We start from the raw sequence: 17977 nt of genomic DNA, 5'->3' as shown, positions 1-17977 counted from the left end.
TGCCCATGGATGTGAATGCTCTTCCTCATTTCCGAAAGACAAAGGCCTATTTACTTTTCGCATGTTGAAATGGCCGCATATCAACCATTGCCAGCCAGTATGAGACCCGACAACGAATCAAAACAACCCGGCCAAGTTTTAGGACAGTTGATTATCCCATCAGACTTTTGAGGCATGAAGTATAAATAGACTCTTAGGCATGACGCATGTAAACCACCCTGTAAAAGCGAGAACAGTACGAGGCACAAGGCTGAAGTCTGCATTCTGGACTCCAGAAGCTGATTGCTTGTATTGTTACCTTGTTGATAGGCGGCTAAATGGATCCTTGTCGGTTGGTTGTGCCCATGCATGAGGGATTTCTAAATATAAACTCACTTATCTTGGCTCTGATCCGTGCGTCTGAAAGTACATAGGAACATGAAGTACTCCGTAGCTTCTGTTGGATCTACCTTGATTCCAAAAAGAACCACCAAAGGGTTATATAGGCTTCTTAATCAAGTTGATCAAGTTTCAGTCTTAGTTAATCACAGCAACCTACCGAGATGCAAGATGACTGTCGGCGCTTGACAGTGTATGGTCATCGATGAATAGCTTGCTGAACATGTACTCGCGAGCACTTCCTTCTCTCTTGGGTGAGACGGCAAGCATCATTATTGAAACCAATAGAGCAGAACGGAGTACTCTGTATGCTGCGAAAATGTGCTCCCTGTCAAAGTCAACCGGAGAGATGATAACCAACCCAGACATTCCTGGCGAATCATTTATCTTCTTAAGTATCGAGGAGAATATTGCGCAGAGCAAGGTGTATCATGAAATCTTTGCTGTCTGCAAAGAATAGAAAAGGCGAAACTCGCAAACACCCATGAGAAGTAGAGATATGGCCAATTCTTCAAATCGAGTACCTCGGTGAATTTCTTCAGCAGGAATATTGCTCTTGGATCGACAGGATAAACCACTCATTCTGGTAAATTGCGAGGATCCTTCAAGTCCCAAGAAACGATCATGCGGACACCTTGGGGGCCATAGTAATTCCCTCAAGGTATTTGAATCGATCTCATAGCCTAAGCCTATCGCAAGGTCGTTCTGAGAGGAAATAATGACACCCGTGCCAAGTAAAAAGCATGAATGATCAATATAAAAGATAACAGCTTTTACTCTGTAAATAACGATGGATTGAAAGTGACTGGTGATCTACGCTGGCACATATTGAGGTCAAGAGAGCTCAATGATCACCTCAGCGGGCTTGAATAGTTCTAGCAAAGCGTAGAATCCAAGTTTGATGGCCACTATTTATCCAGCTGTGTGATTTTTCCGATCAGAATAGTGGTGTGGTGGTGGCTCGAGCAGAGGCGAAGGGTGGCGTGCGGGAGTCCATCGTCATAGTCATAGATACTCCGTATGGACACCATATTTCAACCATGCCAAGCCGACTCGATCGCAGGTGGAGGAATAAAAGGGGGATTGAGGCAGAAATCACCAGTCAAGTCATATTTAAGGTCACCAACAAACAAAAGAAGCCTTTTCCATCAACGACCCGACACCGTAAAGAGTAGACAGATAGATAGTTTAGTATGGGTTGCTGGCTGTTGATGAAACAAACCCCTTCTCGGTCCCAGTCTCCGCTTTCTCTGGCCCGACTCGGCTTCATAGTCACTCTCTCCCTCGCTCTCTCACTCTCTCACTTTCTCCTCTTTTGATTTTGCCCCCCTCTCCGGCACATAATCATATCCTCCGCCAGACTTCAAATCCTCCAGCTCTTGGACTTTTATTTTTGTCATTATTTTGGTTTATACATATTGGCCCATTTTTGTCGATGTCTTGTATTTGACTCTGTTCTTTCTTTCACCCCTGACTCTTGTTTTTGCATTCTCATCTAAATCATCCATCTCGTGGCTGCCCGCGGCCACGATCAGGCTCTGACTGAAAGGACTTAGTCTTGGCTCGATTAAAACTCCCTTTCACTGTCCTCTCCTCCATCACTTTTCAGCGTCCTCATCTCCAGTCCATCAACCTGCCTCTTGAGGCTATCTCATTCATCTTTGCATCATCCTATTTTACCGCATGATTCTGTCCACAAAACGACAAGCCTCTAGGTCTTTTTCTTTCTCCTCTTTCGACCATCTTCATCCCAAGTGCGCTTTCGTCCGCATTAGGGGTTGAAAGCGAACGCCGACCTTCCATCGAGCCACGAAAATTCTCCCTTTTCGAACGACTGCTCTCCCTATCATCGCGATTCCTGCGAGCTATCCTGTCCATCATGCGGGAAGTGAACTTCAGCATTCCCAATGTCAACAAGGCCTCTGTCAATATTACGACAACCCTATATGACCGGCGGGCCCTCGATTGTACATCAACACTACCCCTGATAAACTCACTCAATCATCTTGCATATCTTACTACGTCCTCTGCTCGTATCCGCGATATTCTCACCGTCGATGGCGGCATTGAAAGACTCGTGTGTATCCTCAAAGAAGGCCGGAGCAGGGACCTCATGGAGATGTGGAAGTGGAGTTTGGCCTTTCAATGTGTTGTGAATATCGGAGTGAGAGGTTCAGAAAGTGTGAGAACAAGGGTCGTCGAGGCCGATATGGTGCCGGTAATTGCAACGATTCTGGATAACTATATCAAGGTTGTCGACAAGGCACGAGCACGAGCCGATTCCGAGTCTCAAAGACAGTCGTCCAGACATCATTCGAAACCTGTTTCAACATCAAATGACGCTTCTGGACGTTCATCCTTCCTCGGACAGTCATCGACAGCTGAACAACGCACCTCTCGTCGCCAGGCGCCCCCTCCGAGTATTGAAATTCCACCCCAGCCTTTCTTCCAGGAGAATCATGTCGCTGATTCGAACGTGCTGGATGTCACCTCTCCACCGCGAGTGCCCATGACCTCCCCTCCTGAGAGAAGCACTTTCGGACAAGACGTGCACCATCATAGAACAAATGACGGCCGCTTTGCGCACGCCAACCACCGACATAGAATGCAGCCTTTGGCTACAGCATTGCCTTCGATGGACGCTGCTGACGGCTTCGGTCTGCGGCCTGTGCGTGATAATGAGCGGTTACCCAGCATGCTTCCTGGCTTCCACACCGGACTTACTTCTCAGCCTGATTCTCCGACTACCCCCAATGCTCCTGTTCAGCCTCGAAGCAGCGCACAGGATACAATTGCGAGGCAACGTCCCTCGTTGAGACAGCAGCAGTCGGCATCGGGCGAATCCGATGATGGAAACGGAGAAGGTTCTACAATGGATGACGACCCTGCTTCCACGGATGCTGCTGAGCCTATCGTTGGACTGCAGAACAGAATGGACATCGATGATGTTGGCGAGAGAGACACAATACTAGGCGGCGTATCCGACTCTCACGATCTCACGGTAACAGATCCTTCCGAAGAGCAGGAAGCCGAGACCTTCAACATCACACACCGTTCCACGGTGGATGGCAGCATGATCAATACTGACAACGCCCAAAACAACGCCACTCTGGGTTTATCCCCTGCCCAGGCAGCTGATAACGCCAACTCTCCTGCTCTTGTTCCAAGCCCATACTCTCTATACTTTCGCGATCGAACAGCCACAGCCGCTCATGGTGTTCTGACAACCATGCCTCGGGACGAGGACGTTCTCATGTCCCTTCAACTTTTAGCCTATGTCTCCAAGTACTGCAACCTCCGGTCCTACTTCCAGCACTCTCATTTCGTGCCTAAACTCAAGATCGATCGCGAACTTCAAATGCTAGAAGAAGGAACGTCGCCAATTGAACTTCCCGAAGAAGAGGATGAGTATCTGCTACCTGATGATGTCAACATCTTCCCTCTGGTGGAGAAATTCACCGTTCGTCACCACTCAAAAGATATGCAATACTGGGCTTGCGTGGTCATGCGGAACCTTTGCCGTAAGGACGAGTCCAGAGGAGGTATCAGGCAATGTGCATACTACAAGTGCGGAAAGTGGGAGGAGTTTCAGCGTCAGTTCGCAAAGTGCCGCCGTTGCCGTCGTACCAAATATTGCAGCAAAGATTGTCAAAAAGCAGCGTGGGTTTATCATCGTCATTGGTGCCACACCACGCCATGATATGAAGGGACGGAATTACCACTATTCAATAATGCATTCTGGCCTGCATAGCGTCATATTTGTCATCTGTTTCCAGTCGTTTCCCCACCCTTTTTGCGAGGTTCTATTTACCCATGCATGGCATTTCAGACCTTGGCGGCGTTACCTCTCATCATAAAGATACCTTTTGTATGTCGTCTATGCCTTTTTTGCAACGGTTTACCCTCTATCATCCTGGTCTACGCATTTTTCGATCTTGTCTCATTAACGTTGGGCATGATGCCCTACATGGAATACCTCTAGCGCTCATGAATTTGCATATTTGTCCTAGTCAACTCATTGGTCTTGTTTCCATTGTCTTCTACTTTGAATTTGTTGACGCTGAATTCTAATTGTTATCACGATTTTCCTTTTGTCTTCGCTGAACACCAATAAACTTGGTGCGATCTTTTGAATTAAACTCTTCCCTGTTGCACTCTCCCTTTCTTTGGCAGCTCAACCGATGTCATATACGGTGTATGCTATACAAGGCATGCGGTTGCCTTTTCAGTTGAAATCATATCCGTGCATCTCCCACTGTTGGTTTCTTTTCTAAGTTGACCTCGTACTACTCCCTTCTCTACTCAAAACTGACACTAGCGGTCTTACCAAAGCACTTACAGAGTAATTCAAGAGTAGACCTGATGAGGAGTAGATCAACAAGCTCCACGCTGAGCTGCCTCGTCCGTAAGCACTCTTTCGACTACACCGTACAGACAATCATTCCTTCTTGAATCCGTATGTGGCCGCCAGTCTGGACTCAAGATGTTCGCAAGCCGTCAAAGCCCGCTTCCCCGGCGCCATGTTCCCTGCTCCGCCACCGAAGCCAACCTGCTCATTGATGATGCCGCTCTTCTTGCAATACTCGCGATGTGCGGCAACAGCTTCACTAGGTACGGGAACCAACTCCGTGGTATCCACCGGATGACAGAAGTAAGCGATGCTATATCTGTCCTGCGGATTCGGCCTACGCTGTTCAGACAAGGGGAACACGACCCGGTGGACCGTCGACTTGAGCAAACCGTCGGTCCAGTAACTCAGCAGATCACCGATGTTTACCAGAATCGGCGGAAAGGGGTAGGCACTGCCCTCCTCTGCTTTGCCCGGCTGCACGGGGACGGGAGCCCAGGATCCATCTGGCGTCCGGATCTCAAGACCTGGCTGTCCTGGCCGCTGGAAGAGAAGGGTGATACTGCCGTAGTCGGAGTGGGCGCCAGCGCGCACGTCGACGTCGTGCTGGTAGGAGGATGTTGCGGGCGAGAAGATCGAGGGGTAGAACAGGTAGCGGAGGATGCAGCCTGTTGGACCGTTCTGGGGGTCATGGCGGGATGTGAAGAAGTCGTTCGGGATCTGTGTTGTTGCGATTAGCGGAAAGCCTGGAATGATTGATTTGATATCACGAACCTGGAGTCCGAGGGCTAGTAGCTTCAAGATGCGATTGCAGGTCTTGTTGCAGAGGGAGGCGAAATGCCCAATCTCAGCCTCGTGCGGGGCCAGCGATGGGGGGAGGGGCTGCTGCGCTTTCCCATCCTTGAATTCGCCAAAATTCATGGCCCTGTAGTTTCCGGTGAGAACAAGTCGATGAAGTATTGTGGTCCGGGGTTAGGACTTACTCCTTGAAATCACCGGTCTATAGCATGCGCCGTGATGCGCACTCCGGTCAGTCTTCTGAGAAATGTACAAGAACGTAGGGAGTGACTTACCCGTTGATGCTCTGGATCGAGAGTTTCGATGTGCATACCTGACCAGCCACGATTCTACACGCGACCAGCTTCAGCTTCAAATCAAATCAAATCTTGATATACGTTGAAAATCAGGTAAGACGAACATTGGGAGTAATGCGGCAAGTGGCTTTCTCCTCGGCAGGAGAGGCAAAGAAAGCTTTCGACTACAGGCCCTGTCAACTCATGATTTTGGTAGACGATCGATCGGGGGCAATATACGTACCAGCTCAAACGCTCTCTTCACATCCTCGGCCGCGAAATCGGTCCCTTTGCTGTCAACGTACAAAAAGCCGTATTTGGCGGCCGCGTCGAGCATGGCCTTACCCACACTGGGGTCGTCGGGGTGGGAGATGTCGATGATGGGGAGTTCAATAGGCGGTCCCACCGCGGAAGTCTTTTCCATTTTGACCTAGCTGGAGATAGAAGAATATTGCGACAGGTGGATGGTAAGAAGAATGTGAAAAATTCCAGAACTATGGACTGGAGAACCCCAGGAGGACTATGAACTATATAGAGCGAAATAGCCGAGATATGTGTTCTAGATATGTATGGACATAGTTAAGTCTGCATTGCCGGCCGAGCTTATGCGATTGTCATAATCTCGATCCTATCGGTCTTATCTCGTCTGCGGACCAGAGCGAAGCGATGCCGCCAGCCTGCCATTAGAGACCTTTCGCAGCCATTATAATATAATGTTAAACAATTAGGCATAGTGCCGGCAGAAACCAAAATAGGCAGTTCTACCATCATGTGATCAAAAAATCAACTATTCTATATTCGATATAGGCCATACACGTAGCCTTAGCCTAGGTGTAGATTAAATGACAGAATTTAACAGTTGGTACTAGTAATAAAGATACTGGTGCAACGTGGCTCCAGGGGTTGAGGTGTAGGGGAACCCCATGGAAGAGGTGTGCCTTCAGTTGTATCCATGATATTAGCGATAGTATTAGTAGTAGTAGCCGTAGTACTCCGTAGTGGTAGTAAGAATTCAATATAGAGGCTTAAAAAATTGTATATCTCATCAAAATCACTATCTTAAGGAGGTCTACGAGTTTGCACCTAAACCTAGCAGCTAGTGTGGCCTAGGCATGCTGACTAAGGCGATTATAATGGATCCAAAACATTATAATGATTATAATAATATTATAATCATTAACTTAACTAGTTAACTAACTTAGTTAACTAGTTATAATAATTGCTTATGTCAGCTTCTTACCGCTTCCCTAAAAGGGGAGGCGCTAAGCCTAAAATGAGTTGTTGCATTATATTATAATGGCTGCGAAAGGTCTCTATTGTTTGATGGTATTACTTTAGGGATTTGGTTGGTTGTTCCGTGGACCTCTCCCTCTTAGTGTATATCTACCTACTGAGTGAGGTAGTAGTACCTAAGCGAGCAATGGACTATTTTGTCATGATACTACTGCCTTATGCCATGGGATATCTCCATCGCGTTCGCAGGACGGCTTGAGAGGCTTCAATTTTTACCAACGAGAGGTATCTCTGTCTTACGCAGTTTGCGAAGCCATTTCTCATGCAGAGCATTGAATGACTGCTTGATTTGGTGGGTTCATGACCCGTCAACGGACGATAGAAGGGACCCTGAGTCAATGACACATATCGAGAATGTCTCCACAGCAGTGGCTGCTGCTGCTTACACTCGTGGCGCCATGAGGCATTGGTCATTATCTGATATCGAACCTCGAGATCTCTGCAAGTTAACAGACCACCGTGTCGAAGAGCTGCTGGTGGTCTTCCTGTATTGTCATGTTTGCAGCTCGGCCTCTGAGAAAGATTAATCGCCTGCTCATCAGCTTTTTCTCAAGCGATCGGTTCCAGGGCGAATATTTCACTGTCATTGCTATTGCTCACTGCGACCTTGGACACTGGGGATACTCGTCCGGTGGTCCTTAGTAGTCGCATAGAGACAAATCAGAGCTTATCGAAGGAATGTTCGGGAGGGGGGGAAGGGGGGAAGATGTCACACTTCATTTCTAGGACTTAAAAAAAATGTGCTCTGGACGTAGGGTGTTGATATCCTGAATTTAACTTCCTTTCATATCAATGTACCTGCATGCTGGTCACGCAATATATTTACGTGGAAGACTGAGCTAGGAAGCCTTTGTCACCTGGACGAATTGACCCGTATGGTATGAACACACTGGATCTGAAATCGATCTATCAAGGAAATTGCAACCTCTGATCTGTTGTGTCTGAAGTAATTGACATAGGTTGTGGTTTAACTGATCGTAGAGTGCAAGTCGGAAACATTGATCTCCGCTCCCCGTGATTTCATTCAATATTGCTCAACCAAATTGTCGCAACAGCACGCGGAGCTCGAGCGACACCTCACTACTCGGGAAATTCGTCTCCCCTCTCCTCTCACTGTTCCCTTCCTCGCTCGTTTCTTCCCTCTTCTACTCTTCTCCCTCTCCCTGCCCTGTTCGAGCTCTCCATGCCTGGCATTGGGTCCTTCATCTCTTTTCCGTGACAAACAGCTCCAGCTCCTAAGCCATGCCGAGTAAGGCGACTCCTACAGACCCCTCCGAGCTCATACGTGGGCGAACTAGTTCCATGAAGCTGACTGCCATCACTTCTCTCATTCTTAGTCCGCCCACTTGATGAATGGGCCTCTGCCCGCACCCAGTCCCTTCCTCTCTCCGCTCTCAAAGGGGCTGTTGTCGGTATCGATGCGTCGCACTACATTTCCCAGCACCTTCTCCACCACTCGACTCGCGAGCCTTTACTGGTCGCTCTGGGCGGCTTCCCGTTTGCGCTGAAGAGCAACATTGAGAAAGAGTTACAGAGTTTCAAGGAACTGGGTGTGGCCTGTCTTTTCGTCTTCAACGGCCTAGAGTTTGGGAAGAAGGACCAGCGACCCCACGTGCAGACAGAGTCGTTGCGAGCTTTTGAACAAGCCTGGGAGCTTTATGACCAACAACAGGCAGATCAGGTAGTCGACGCATTCAGTAGCGCGGGTACGACTTCCTTTCTGCATTCCCGTTATCCCTATTTACTGGCTTGCGCTGACAACGCTCCGCCCACTCCAGGCACACCGCGCCCTGAATCCCTCTACAGATTTCTGCAGCGCATCCTGTACCAAAACGGTGTTGACTTCATTGTGGCGCCGTACAGTGCCGCGGCTCAGGTAAGAAAGCGACCATCGGAGAGATTGACTCGCAACGGCTCGGTTTCTTACTCCTCACTTCTGATAGCTTTCCTATCTTGCCAAAGGCTCCAATCCCCTCATTGATGCGGTCTTTGGGCCCTCTGAAGCACTTCTCTTCGACATTGACAAACTAATCACACGGATTGATATCGAGTCTTCTCAATTTTTCTGGATTACCAAACAAACTTGCCAAGATGAACTGGGCAGGCTATCAAATGAGCAGTTCCTAGATTTCTGCCTGTTATTGGGCTCATCGTTCCTGCGAACCTTCCCGGGCTTCGAGAACCCACCATTTCCGGGAAAGAGCTTCAGCATTCGTGATGCTCTTCAGATGTTCAACCAAGCAGGTCGAAATGCACTAGCTCTATGTGCTCAGTTCGAAGATGACCGCCGCTTGCAGGAACTTCAGTATACCGATGGTTACAAGCGTGCGTTCATGACGGTGAAACACCATGTGATCATGGACGTGGATGGCAAGGTCGCACCTATGGATTCGGAGAACACATCGTCCGATATGCATGAACTGATCGGCCAGCGACTGCCCGAAGAACTTTACTTTTACCTCTCCAGGGGCATCCTAGGTCCTGAAATTCCCAACAATCTGACATCTGGTGAGGTTCAAATCTCCCTTCCATTGGGAGTTGAAGATACCGAAATATATCGTCAAACTGTGAGCAGCACGCTCACTCCAATCAGAACTCAGTCCATCTCTTTACTCTCAAATTCCCTTCACAGGTTCTACCAGACCAAAGTGATCAATATACGGACATGGTTTGATGAAAAATTGGACAAGTCGATCAATCTGAAGACTCTTCCTTCCGTCAAGGAAACCATTCAGGCGTGGAAAATTCGCTCTGACCAGCTGCCCGAGGGAGCAAAAAAGCTACAGGTCTGTTCAGCATGTTACCTGCACACCAACATTGAATTGTCTGACAAGTGGCCAGAGCACCTCCTCTCCGCTCAAGTTTGCTGTACAGAGCCTGCAAGATCCCGAATTCGTAGCCAAGTCTTTTGCATCGTCTAAAGACGCTCAAGTGAGTCTAACCAAACCTCTTATTACCGGATAGTTCTGGGATATAAATGGACCTAATGATCAAAAGCCGCTATCGTCACAAGATGAAATTCTTGCCAACGTCTACTGGAGGTTCCTGCAATTGCGAGGCTACATTGATGAGAAACACCGACTCACCTCATGGGGTGTCTGCCTCGAGCAAGCACTTTCCGTCCTTGATCCGGCTGATGATCTGGAAGAGGCTACATTCCTTGCTGTTGAAATGGTCCGTTTCGGACTCCTGAATTTCAAACAGTGGTTTTCTCATGTCTCGGGAGGTCCGATGAGAGGTTCAGGTGAGTCGACTGTGTTTGATTGATGCACCGATGCATATCTTACTGATCTCGTCTGTCCCTCTAGATGAGGACAAAAAGTTCAATATCCTGATCTCGCGTGTGGCTTGTATCGCTAAGATACAACACAAGAATATCGGCTATTCAGGGCCACTCAGCAGGCAATTGCTCTGCTACCGCTCTCTTGTTTCTGAAGTCCGCTCCACATTAAGAAATCTGATCGAAGTTGTTTTGGCTGGCCTCTTTCTTAGCGGAGATGCCAACAGAGATCGGAATGACTGGACTGAGATGAGTGTCAAGTAAGACTTATATCATACTCACGAACATCGATGGGGCTGACCTTTGCTAGACTCCCATTCATCGACGACAATGACTGCGGTCTCGGCATTGCAGTTCGCACATATCTCGATGATCTGCCCCTGCAGGCGGACCCAACTTCGCCTGAGGCACGGGTAGAGGTGAAGTCCAAGGGTAAAGAATGGTTTCAACACAGTGACAGCTTTACGAGCAATCTCGAAAAGGCCTTCAAGCTCTGGGATGCGGTGAGTACCAAAGAATGGAAACCATTCTCACCGCAGGAGCTGATATTTTTCTCTTCTACATCAGGTCTATAAGGGCACGCAGAACACGGGTAAAGAATTCAAGGACGTTCAGTTGTGGAAGGAGGCAAATGAATGGTTGTCCGGGAGGCGATAATTGTGTTGAGAGCTCATGGACCAAGGGGCGGTCGTGGCAACTGCAATCTCACGAATGAAATCGAGTCTACAAACATTAACAGCATTGTCACTTGTCAGCGATGGTGATTGAGTGACAGGTTTAGAAATCTAAAGGGACCGTAACACTAAATACCTTACTGGCTACGTGCCGTCTCTACAACAGGTGACATATTCATAGCACTTTGTTACAGTTACACATCTGCAACCCATCTTGATTGACGAAGTCAATTGTGTGGTTGTACGACTTGTGGTTTGTAATCCGTCCTGAGTATAGATACCAAGTGTCCTCTTCCGACCCGCTGATAAAATCCGCTGTGATCTGCGGTGATTGCGGAGCTTCTGGTGTGGGATCCATACGTTGGGAGGCAAATCACACCACCTTCACTATTTGGGCTGATTTAGTTGAAGGCAGCGATCACAACTCTTCTACCATCGAGACAGTCTACGCATAGCATTGCCCAATATCTTGTGTTTCAATTGAGTTGTTATTCGGCCCTTCGCTTCTTCTATCAAACAAGCCACCATGGCTCGGTTGAGCTTCCTGCTTGTGAGCTGCCTCACACTGCTCGTCGGCATTGCCAGCGCCGCTTCCGCCGTCATTGATCTGCTTCCCAAGAATTTCGACGAGGTCGTCCTCAAGTCCGGAAAGCCCGCTCTGGTCGAATTCTTTGCCCCTTGGTGTGGCCACTGCAAGACCCTCGCGCCCGTCTATGAGGAGCTCGCTCAGGCTTTCGAGTTCGCGAAGGACAAGGTGACCGTGGCCAAGGTGGATGCGGACGAACACAGAGATCTTGGAAAGAAGTTTGGTGTCCAGGGATTCCCGACCCTGAAGTGGTTCGATGGCAAGAGCGACAAGCCCGAGGACTACAAGGGTGGACGGGATCTGGAGAGCCTGTCTGCGTTTATTTCAGAGAAGACTGGCATCAAGCCTCGTGGAGCAAAGAAGGAGCCTAGCAATGTTGAGATGTTGACTGAGTCTTCGTTCAAGTCTACTATTGGCGGTGACAAGAATGTTTTGGTTGCTTTCACTGCGCCTTGGTGTGGACGTGAGTTCTTCCTTTATATCATGTATATGCCTTTTTTGCTTCGTCGGACTGAGCTAATATGCCTCGGCGTTTACAGACTGCAAGAACCTCGCCCCCACTTGGGAGACCCTCGCCAATGACTTCGCCCTCGAGCCCAACGTTGTGATCGCCAAGGTCGACGCCGAGGCAGAGAACTCCAAGGCCCTCGCCAAAGAACAAGGCGTCACCGGATACCCCACCATTAAGTTTTTCCCCAAAGGCTCAACCGAGCCCGTTGCTTACTCCGGTGCTCGTTCCGAGGAGGCCTTCGTCGACTTCCTGAACGCCAACGCTGGTACTAACCGCGCCGTTGGTGGAGGCCTCAATGAGAAGGCCGGCACAGTCGCCGCTCTAGACGAGTTTGTCACCAAGTACGTCTCGTCGCGCAACGCCAAGGAGCTGGTTGCGGAGGTCAAGAAGGCTGCCAAGGGTCTCCAGGACAAGCATGCTCAGTACTATGTTAAGGTTGCTGAGAAGATCAGCCAGAACGAGGAGTATGCCAGCAAGGAGCTGGCTCGTCTCAAGAAGATCCTTGAGAAGGGTGGCTCGGCCCCCGAGAAGATCGACGATATTGTTTCTCGCAGCAACATCCTGCGCAAGTTTGTGGGTGAGAAGCAGACCGATGCAAAGGACGAGCTGTAGATTATTCCACTGGCTTAAACTGTACGATTGTAAAGTTGGAGATCATTGACGGACTTGTTCAATTGTATGACTTTTAGTCTATCAAATATGTGCCCGAAACTTCATGATGGTAAAGAATTCAGAAATAATGGTTTGATACAGGAAACAACGATTCGAGAAATATATAACAAGAGGCGTCTATCCCTCAAAACTTCGACAGGGTATCTCTCAATGCGTGAGACATCAATACAACCAAGTATGCTTGCACATCCGCCACCATTTCTAAGGTAATCAATGCACCGCTCAGAAGGACTTGACCTATGAACTCCATGCCGTACGGAAACAGACCGCCAATGCAAGAACATGCTATGGAAACGAAATGCCACAAGGTATATGCACGCACAAAAGTCATTTTGTTGGAGACGACGCTGTCGCCGCCGCCGTGTCGCCCGCAACAGTCAAGGAAGCTTCCAGCTCGTCGAGTCGCGTAGCCATGTCGTCCACTAGGAACGCTCAAGTCAGTATCACATATAGCTAGCCTAGCGATAGGTTCCATGTACGAGGCAAACGAACATTTTGCGAACACTTCCCGCGACACATTGTCGAACTTGTGTTGTAATTGATCTAGGAGGTCGTCGACCGCTGCTGAGAACTGGCCTTGTGCGTCGGAGCTCTGCAGAGATTGTAATTGTAAGCGACATGTTTCTCAATGATAGTGTGACAACTTGACAAACCTGTTGCGATCGCAGAGATTCCCCGGTGGGAGGGGTGACGGCCTCTGACGTTGAGATAGATTTGCTATCTTCTGCCATGGTGCATTGATAATGAGGTTTCTGCAAGGTACAGACAGTCGATTTTGAAACACTGGTAGATTACGGATTAGATTCAGAATAAATGCTGTGTATGCACCAAAGGTCAACCGCAAAGGTGATGTTTATCGTCCTGTATACTCCCCATGCTTGATATCCATTCAAGACAATAAGATGCTCGAGGATCAACTATTTTTCCCAATCACCGAGATGCTCTAGACTAAATCTAGATTAGTTCTGGTTTATCTTGGACGCTAACCATATCTGGGCTAGCGGCATCCCCAAAAAATTCCCGTGGTTTCCTGATTTGAAAGTCCGCCGCGGTGCTCGACAGTAATTGCAAGCTTGCAGTTGGACACTCCTCTAATCTTTTTCTCGTGGATCTCGCTTTCATAGAGATAATGGCCAAGCGCAGCAAGTTACTCCAGGCTCTTGATGCCCACAAGGGCCGAGACTACGATGCAGAGAAGCAGAAGAAACTAGCCAAGGCGGCGGAGAAGAGAAAAGCGACAAAGAAGACGAATATAGGAGATGATGAGAATAAGGAAGAGGAGACTGTTGAAACAAATGGCAAGGTATGTTGGTGTCGAGACACAAAGCCTTCGGATCAAAATTGCTAAATCAATTGCTCGCGTGCGCGCAGGCCGAGTCGGAGAATCCGAAATCCAAGAAGCGCAATGCTCCTGAAGATGCAGAAGAAGACGAATCAAGCGACAATGAGGATGAAGAGCAGGGACAAGGTGAAGAGTCTGATCAAGAGGGGGCTGGAGAAGGAGAAGACAACGAGGAAGACGAAGATGAGGAGGAGGAGGAGGAGGAGGAGGAAGAAGAAGAAGACATTCCTCTGTCCGACTTGTCCGAAGACGAAAGAGAGGATGTGGTTCCTCACCAGCGCCTCACGATCAACAACTCTGCTGCTATCAACGCATCTATCAAACGCATTTCCTTCATCACTTCCCAGACGCCGTTCTCAGAGCACAATTCCATAGTCTCGAAAGAGCCGATCGAAGTCCCCGACCCCAACGACGACCTGAACCGAGAGTTGGCTTTCTACAAGGTTTGCCAGGCTGCCGCTTCCGAGGCGCGTCGCCTGTTGAAGAAGGAGGGTGTTCCGTTCACTAGGCCCGGCGACTATTTTGCGGAGATGGTCAAGACGGACGAGCACATGAGCAAGATTAAGAAGAAGCTGTACGACGAAGCTGCCGCGAAGAAGGCCGCTGCGGAAGCCCGCAAGCAGCGGGATCTGAAGAAGTTCGGAAAGCAGGTACAAGTTGCTAAGTTGCAACAGAGACAGAAGGAGAAGCGCGAGACGCTCGAGAAGATCAATGAGTTGAAGAAGAGTACGGTTTCCGTTTTTTTTCACACAGGTTCCTGAACAATTACTGACATGCTTCTCTCGTCCACTAGAGCGCAAGGCTGATAAGTCTGGCGTTACGGACAATGATAACGATCTATTCGATGTCGCCATCGAGGACTCTAGCAAACCCGACAGCCGCAAGCGTAGTCGCGGCAATGAGAGCGGCGGACCCTCACTGAAGCGCCAGAAGAAGAATGAAAAATACGGCTTCGGTGGAAAGAAACGGCACGCCAAGAGTGGTGACGGTATTTCTAGCGGAGACCTGCGTAACTTCTCGGTCAAGAAGATGAAGGGTGGCTCCAAGAGACCTGGGAAGATTAGGAGAGCGGCGGCAAAGGGCCGGTCGTAATGACTAGTTGCTTTTGATTGTTCCACTATTTCATTGTCTATTTGTCTTCGGCTGGGTATTCAAAAGCAGAGACTATTGTTTGGCGTTCAAAAAATCGTCTGTCTTCACTTGTGTTGTTGTCTAGACAGAACTTGGACTTCATGACCATCAATGTCAAGTCCTCCATGTATATTGATCACTCTTAGACATGGCCCTCAAAAGGAAAGAATCTTCTGACTTTGCTTTATATTGTGATTAAGTATGGGATATATACCCTGCTTTCCCATGCATGCTAATCATTTCCACTGAGTATCATTCGAAGAGCTCATGTCTATCAAGGATATTCCTTGGTACCATTATCAATCAATCCACAACGCCGCGCTCATCTTTCGACACCCGAAATGCGTATTTGCCTTGACGTCAGATTCTGCTAAATCTTCGGTGCTGTATTAATCGTGCATGCGTCGTGCCCTTTATTATAGGATGGATCTGTGTTCAATCATTTCATATGCAAACTCGTGGAGCTATTCATCGACGGAGTGATCAACCTACAGCAAGTCCAGTCAGCACCAGACCAATGATATGTAAGCAAATGATACCCACTCAGGACATTGTCGAGCAGTAAGGTAGTGCATTGCTCGAGCTCTCATTGCTGATCTGTTGGTGCTAACAGCAACCCGGGGTCTGAAACCAGCACGTTGTAAGCATTTCAAAACGGATTTTCTGGTTGGTCAAATGTAGCAGTCGTCTCATGACCCCGTTTGACCGTTAGTTCCATTCTCCATGACCGAAAGCCCAGCGTCAAGGTTCCCCATCTCCCGAATCCGTTCAAGAAGATTATCAACGCGTATATTGATATTCAATCTTTGCTCCGCAAAAACAAGGTCAAGCTTGGCCTTTGTGTCGTCTGCATGCGCCAAGGAATGATCTTGAATTAACTCTTTGCCTCTCTTCGTGTTGCTCTTGTTGATCACCTTGCCACATCCTCGTACCTGACAACTCCATGTATCAGATGGCACATCGTCGGCATGAGGAATGTCTGAGCCAACAGAATCCTGTACCTGATCTGCGGTGGAAACGGAAGTATTTCGGCTTTGGAGAGTTTCCTGCAAGGGCGTTTTGTGTAGAGGCGTGGAGGCCGTGTCTGATAGAATCGAGCGAGTTCTTCGTTTTGCTCTGGTTGATAGCGGGTCCCGTACCAGATCATGACCGCGGACTTTACTGGGGGTCTCGAAATCATCCATCCCTTCCTGGTTCTCATCGGACATATCTCCTGGGTCGATCGCAGTGCTTCGCGTGCGCTTGCCAATTTGCTTTGTGGAGAATGCGCTCGACTTCGGGCGAAGCACGGATTTGCGAACTCGTCGTCTCCGTGGTCTACGATTTTCTTCGTTTTCACTCTCCTGATCAGAGGACTCGTCTTCTTCAGAAGTCCGGGGACGCAACGGAGTAAGAGCGATCTGCTGAAGTTCATCCCTCTTTGACGCGGCCTTCAGCTCACGGTAGATAACCTTCCGTGACCAGTCAAAGTTCGGTGTCTTAGCTTCGTCCATCAGCTCCAGGATGATGTTCGCCCTCGACGAGATCAGGTCTTGTGCATACTCGGGACTATCAATTTCGAACCGGTTCACAAGAGTGGAGGCAAGTAAATCAAGATTTAGCTGGCGCTTCGCCAAGTGTCCTGCCTCTTTCAAATCAAGGATCACCTGGTAAATTGCGTCTGCCTGTGTCTTTGAGACCACATTCGGGTCAGACGCATTCGTTGACTCCTCCGGGACCCCATCAACATCCTCGTCCTCGTCCTCGTCCATAGCTTCTCCATCTTGTTTTGACTCGTGCGAAAATTTAATTTCTTCATAGTCCTCCTATGTCGTCATCATCAGCAAAGGCAATCATGACGAGATGGGTAATGAGGAACTTGCTCACAGGGAACTTCTCGCACAGATGCTCGAATAGCTGCGTTTTGGTCCATTCCACTTCCTCTTCACCCTTCAGCATTCGAGAGAGCAGGAAGTTGTGATGTTTGTAAAAGACTTCGGCCGAGTCATCAGCGTCCTCGCAAATACCATGTGTGTGGTTGACATACTAAAAGCATAGTGTAAGTGACTGACATCCTGGAGTCCATCAAACCATGTGGTCTGTACTCACCTCCTCACACAAGTACTCAACGCTTGGATTCCAATTCTTCCGTCTTCGTCGCTTCGGCTGGTGTCTGTCCGCCAAAAAATATAACAAATCAATGGCCTCGACCACGTCATTGAACATAGGTCGGTAACCCCTCGCTGGCGATATCGAAAACCAGCCAGCACGGCCAGCAATCCAGACCCCAACCTCACCGTCACTATGTTGGCCGTAGGCATAATGGGTCACATTATCGATCACAATCCGTTTTGTAATGTAATCGGGATCGAGGACTAGCCGAATAGACAAGAATCAAGTCAGCTTCTGTCTAAAGAAGACGAAGATTGAGGTACTTGTGGGAGGTACTACGTGTAACAATTAAGGTTGTAACTCTAGTAATACATACCTAAAGACTCTTGCTCCTCTTCCACTTCGTCCAAACAGCCCGTTACCTGGACAGGATTGCTGGGAGATGCTGTGAGAAGATTGGCATAGCGGGACTTGCCTGGCACCAGGACCCTGACTTCAGACAGACTGAACTCTTCCCAGTCGTTCTCGTCCGTAAGAGATGGGTCTCTGGCGGCCAGGACACTATCTTCTCGCGATGTCATGTCTCTGGGGGCAGCAT

At 48.8% G+C, this 17977-nt stretch overlaps 6 protein-coding genes across 6 annotated transcripts; 4 read left to right on the top strand and 2 right to left on the bottom strand.

The window, feature by feature from the left end:
• Nucleotides 1-2257: 2257 nt before the first annotated feature.
• samB (MYND-type zinc finger protein MUB1) lies at nucleotides 2258-4078 on the top strand (the record flags this gene model as incomplete). Its single annotated transcript, XM_026760365.1, has 1 exon — nucleotides 2258-4078. The coding sequence occupies one exon, from the start codon at nucleotides 2258-2260 to the stop codon at nucleotides 4076-4078; it is 1821 nt and encodes a 606-aa protein (XP_026613236.1).
• A 4256-nt stretch (nucleotides 4079-8334) lies between these two features.
• On the top strand, nucleotides 8335-11029 carry CDV56_106337 (MKT1 family protein; the record flags this gene model as incomplete). Its single annotated transcript, XM_026759956.1, has 9 exons — nucleotides 8335-8377; nucleotides 8430-8798; nucleotides 8871-8968; nucleotides 9036-9878; nucleotides 9934-10023; nucleotides 10090-10336; nucleotides 10401-10632; nucleotides 10683-10875; nucleotides 10940-11029. 9 exons carry the CDS (start codon nucleotides 8335-8337, stop codon nucleotides 11027-11029), a joined length of 2205 nt encoding a protein of 734 aa, XP_026613235.1.
• A 543-nt stretch (nucleotides 11030-11572) lies between these two features.
• On the top strand, nucleotides 11573-12755 carry CDV56_106217 (protein disulfide isomerase family protein; the record flags this gene model as incomplete). Its single annotated transcript, XM_026759836.1, has 2 exons — nucleotides 11573-12095; nucleotides 12172-12755. 2 exons carry the CDS (start codon nucleotides 11573-11575, stop codon nucleotides 12753-12755), a joined length of 1107 nt encoding a protein of 368 aa, XP_026613234.1.
• Nucleotides 12756-13142: 387 nt separating this feature from the next.
• Nucleotides 13143-13546, bottom strand: CDV56_106166 (heat shock factor-binding 1 family protein; the record flags this gene model as incomplete). The annotated part of the gene is made up of 3 exons (XM_026759785.1): nucleotides 13143-13237; nucleotides 13308-13407; nucleotides 13469-13546. The coding sequence occupies 3 exons, from the start codon at nucleotides 13544-13546 to the stop codon at nucleotides 13143-13145; spliced, it is 273 nt and encodes a 90-aa protein (XP_026613233.1).
• A 398-nt stretch (nucleotides 13547-13944) lies between these two features.
• Nucleotides 13945-15249, top strand: CDV56_106060 (EBP2 family rRNA-processing protein; the record flags this gene model as incomplete). Its single annotated transcript, XM_026759679.1, has 3 exons — nucleotides 13945-14118; nucleotides 14187-14883; nucleotides 14951-15249. The coding sequence occupies 3 exons, from the start codon at nucleotides 13945-13947 to the stop codon at nucleotides 15247-15249; spliced, it is 1170 nt and encodes a 389-aa protein (XP_026613232.1).
• A 728-nt stretch (nucleotides 15250-15977) lies between these two features.
• On the bottom strand, nucleotides 15978-17960 carry CDV56_105875 (uncharacterized protein; the record flags this gene model as incomplete). The annotated part of the gene is made up of 4 exons (XM_026759494.1): nucleotides 15978-17093; nucleotides 17155-17313; nucleotides 17377-17642; nucleotides 17756-17960. 4 exons carry the CDS (start codon nucleotides 17958-17960, stop codon nucleotides 15978-15980), a joined length of 1746 nt encoding a protein of 581 aa, XP_026613231.1.
• Nucleotides 17961-17977: the final 17 nt, after the last annotated feature.

The sequence above is a fragment of the Aspergillus thermomutatus genome, assembly GCF_002237265.1.
Source record: "Aspergillus thermomutatus strain HMR AF 39 chromosome Unknown NODE_136, whole genome shotgun sequence".
Lineage (NCBI taxonomy): Eukaryota > Fungi > Ascomycota > Eurotiomycetes > Eurotiales > Aspergillaceae > Aspergillus > Aspergillus thermomutatus.
This window is presented reverse-complemented; position numbering and strand designations above follow the sequence as displayed.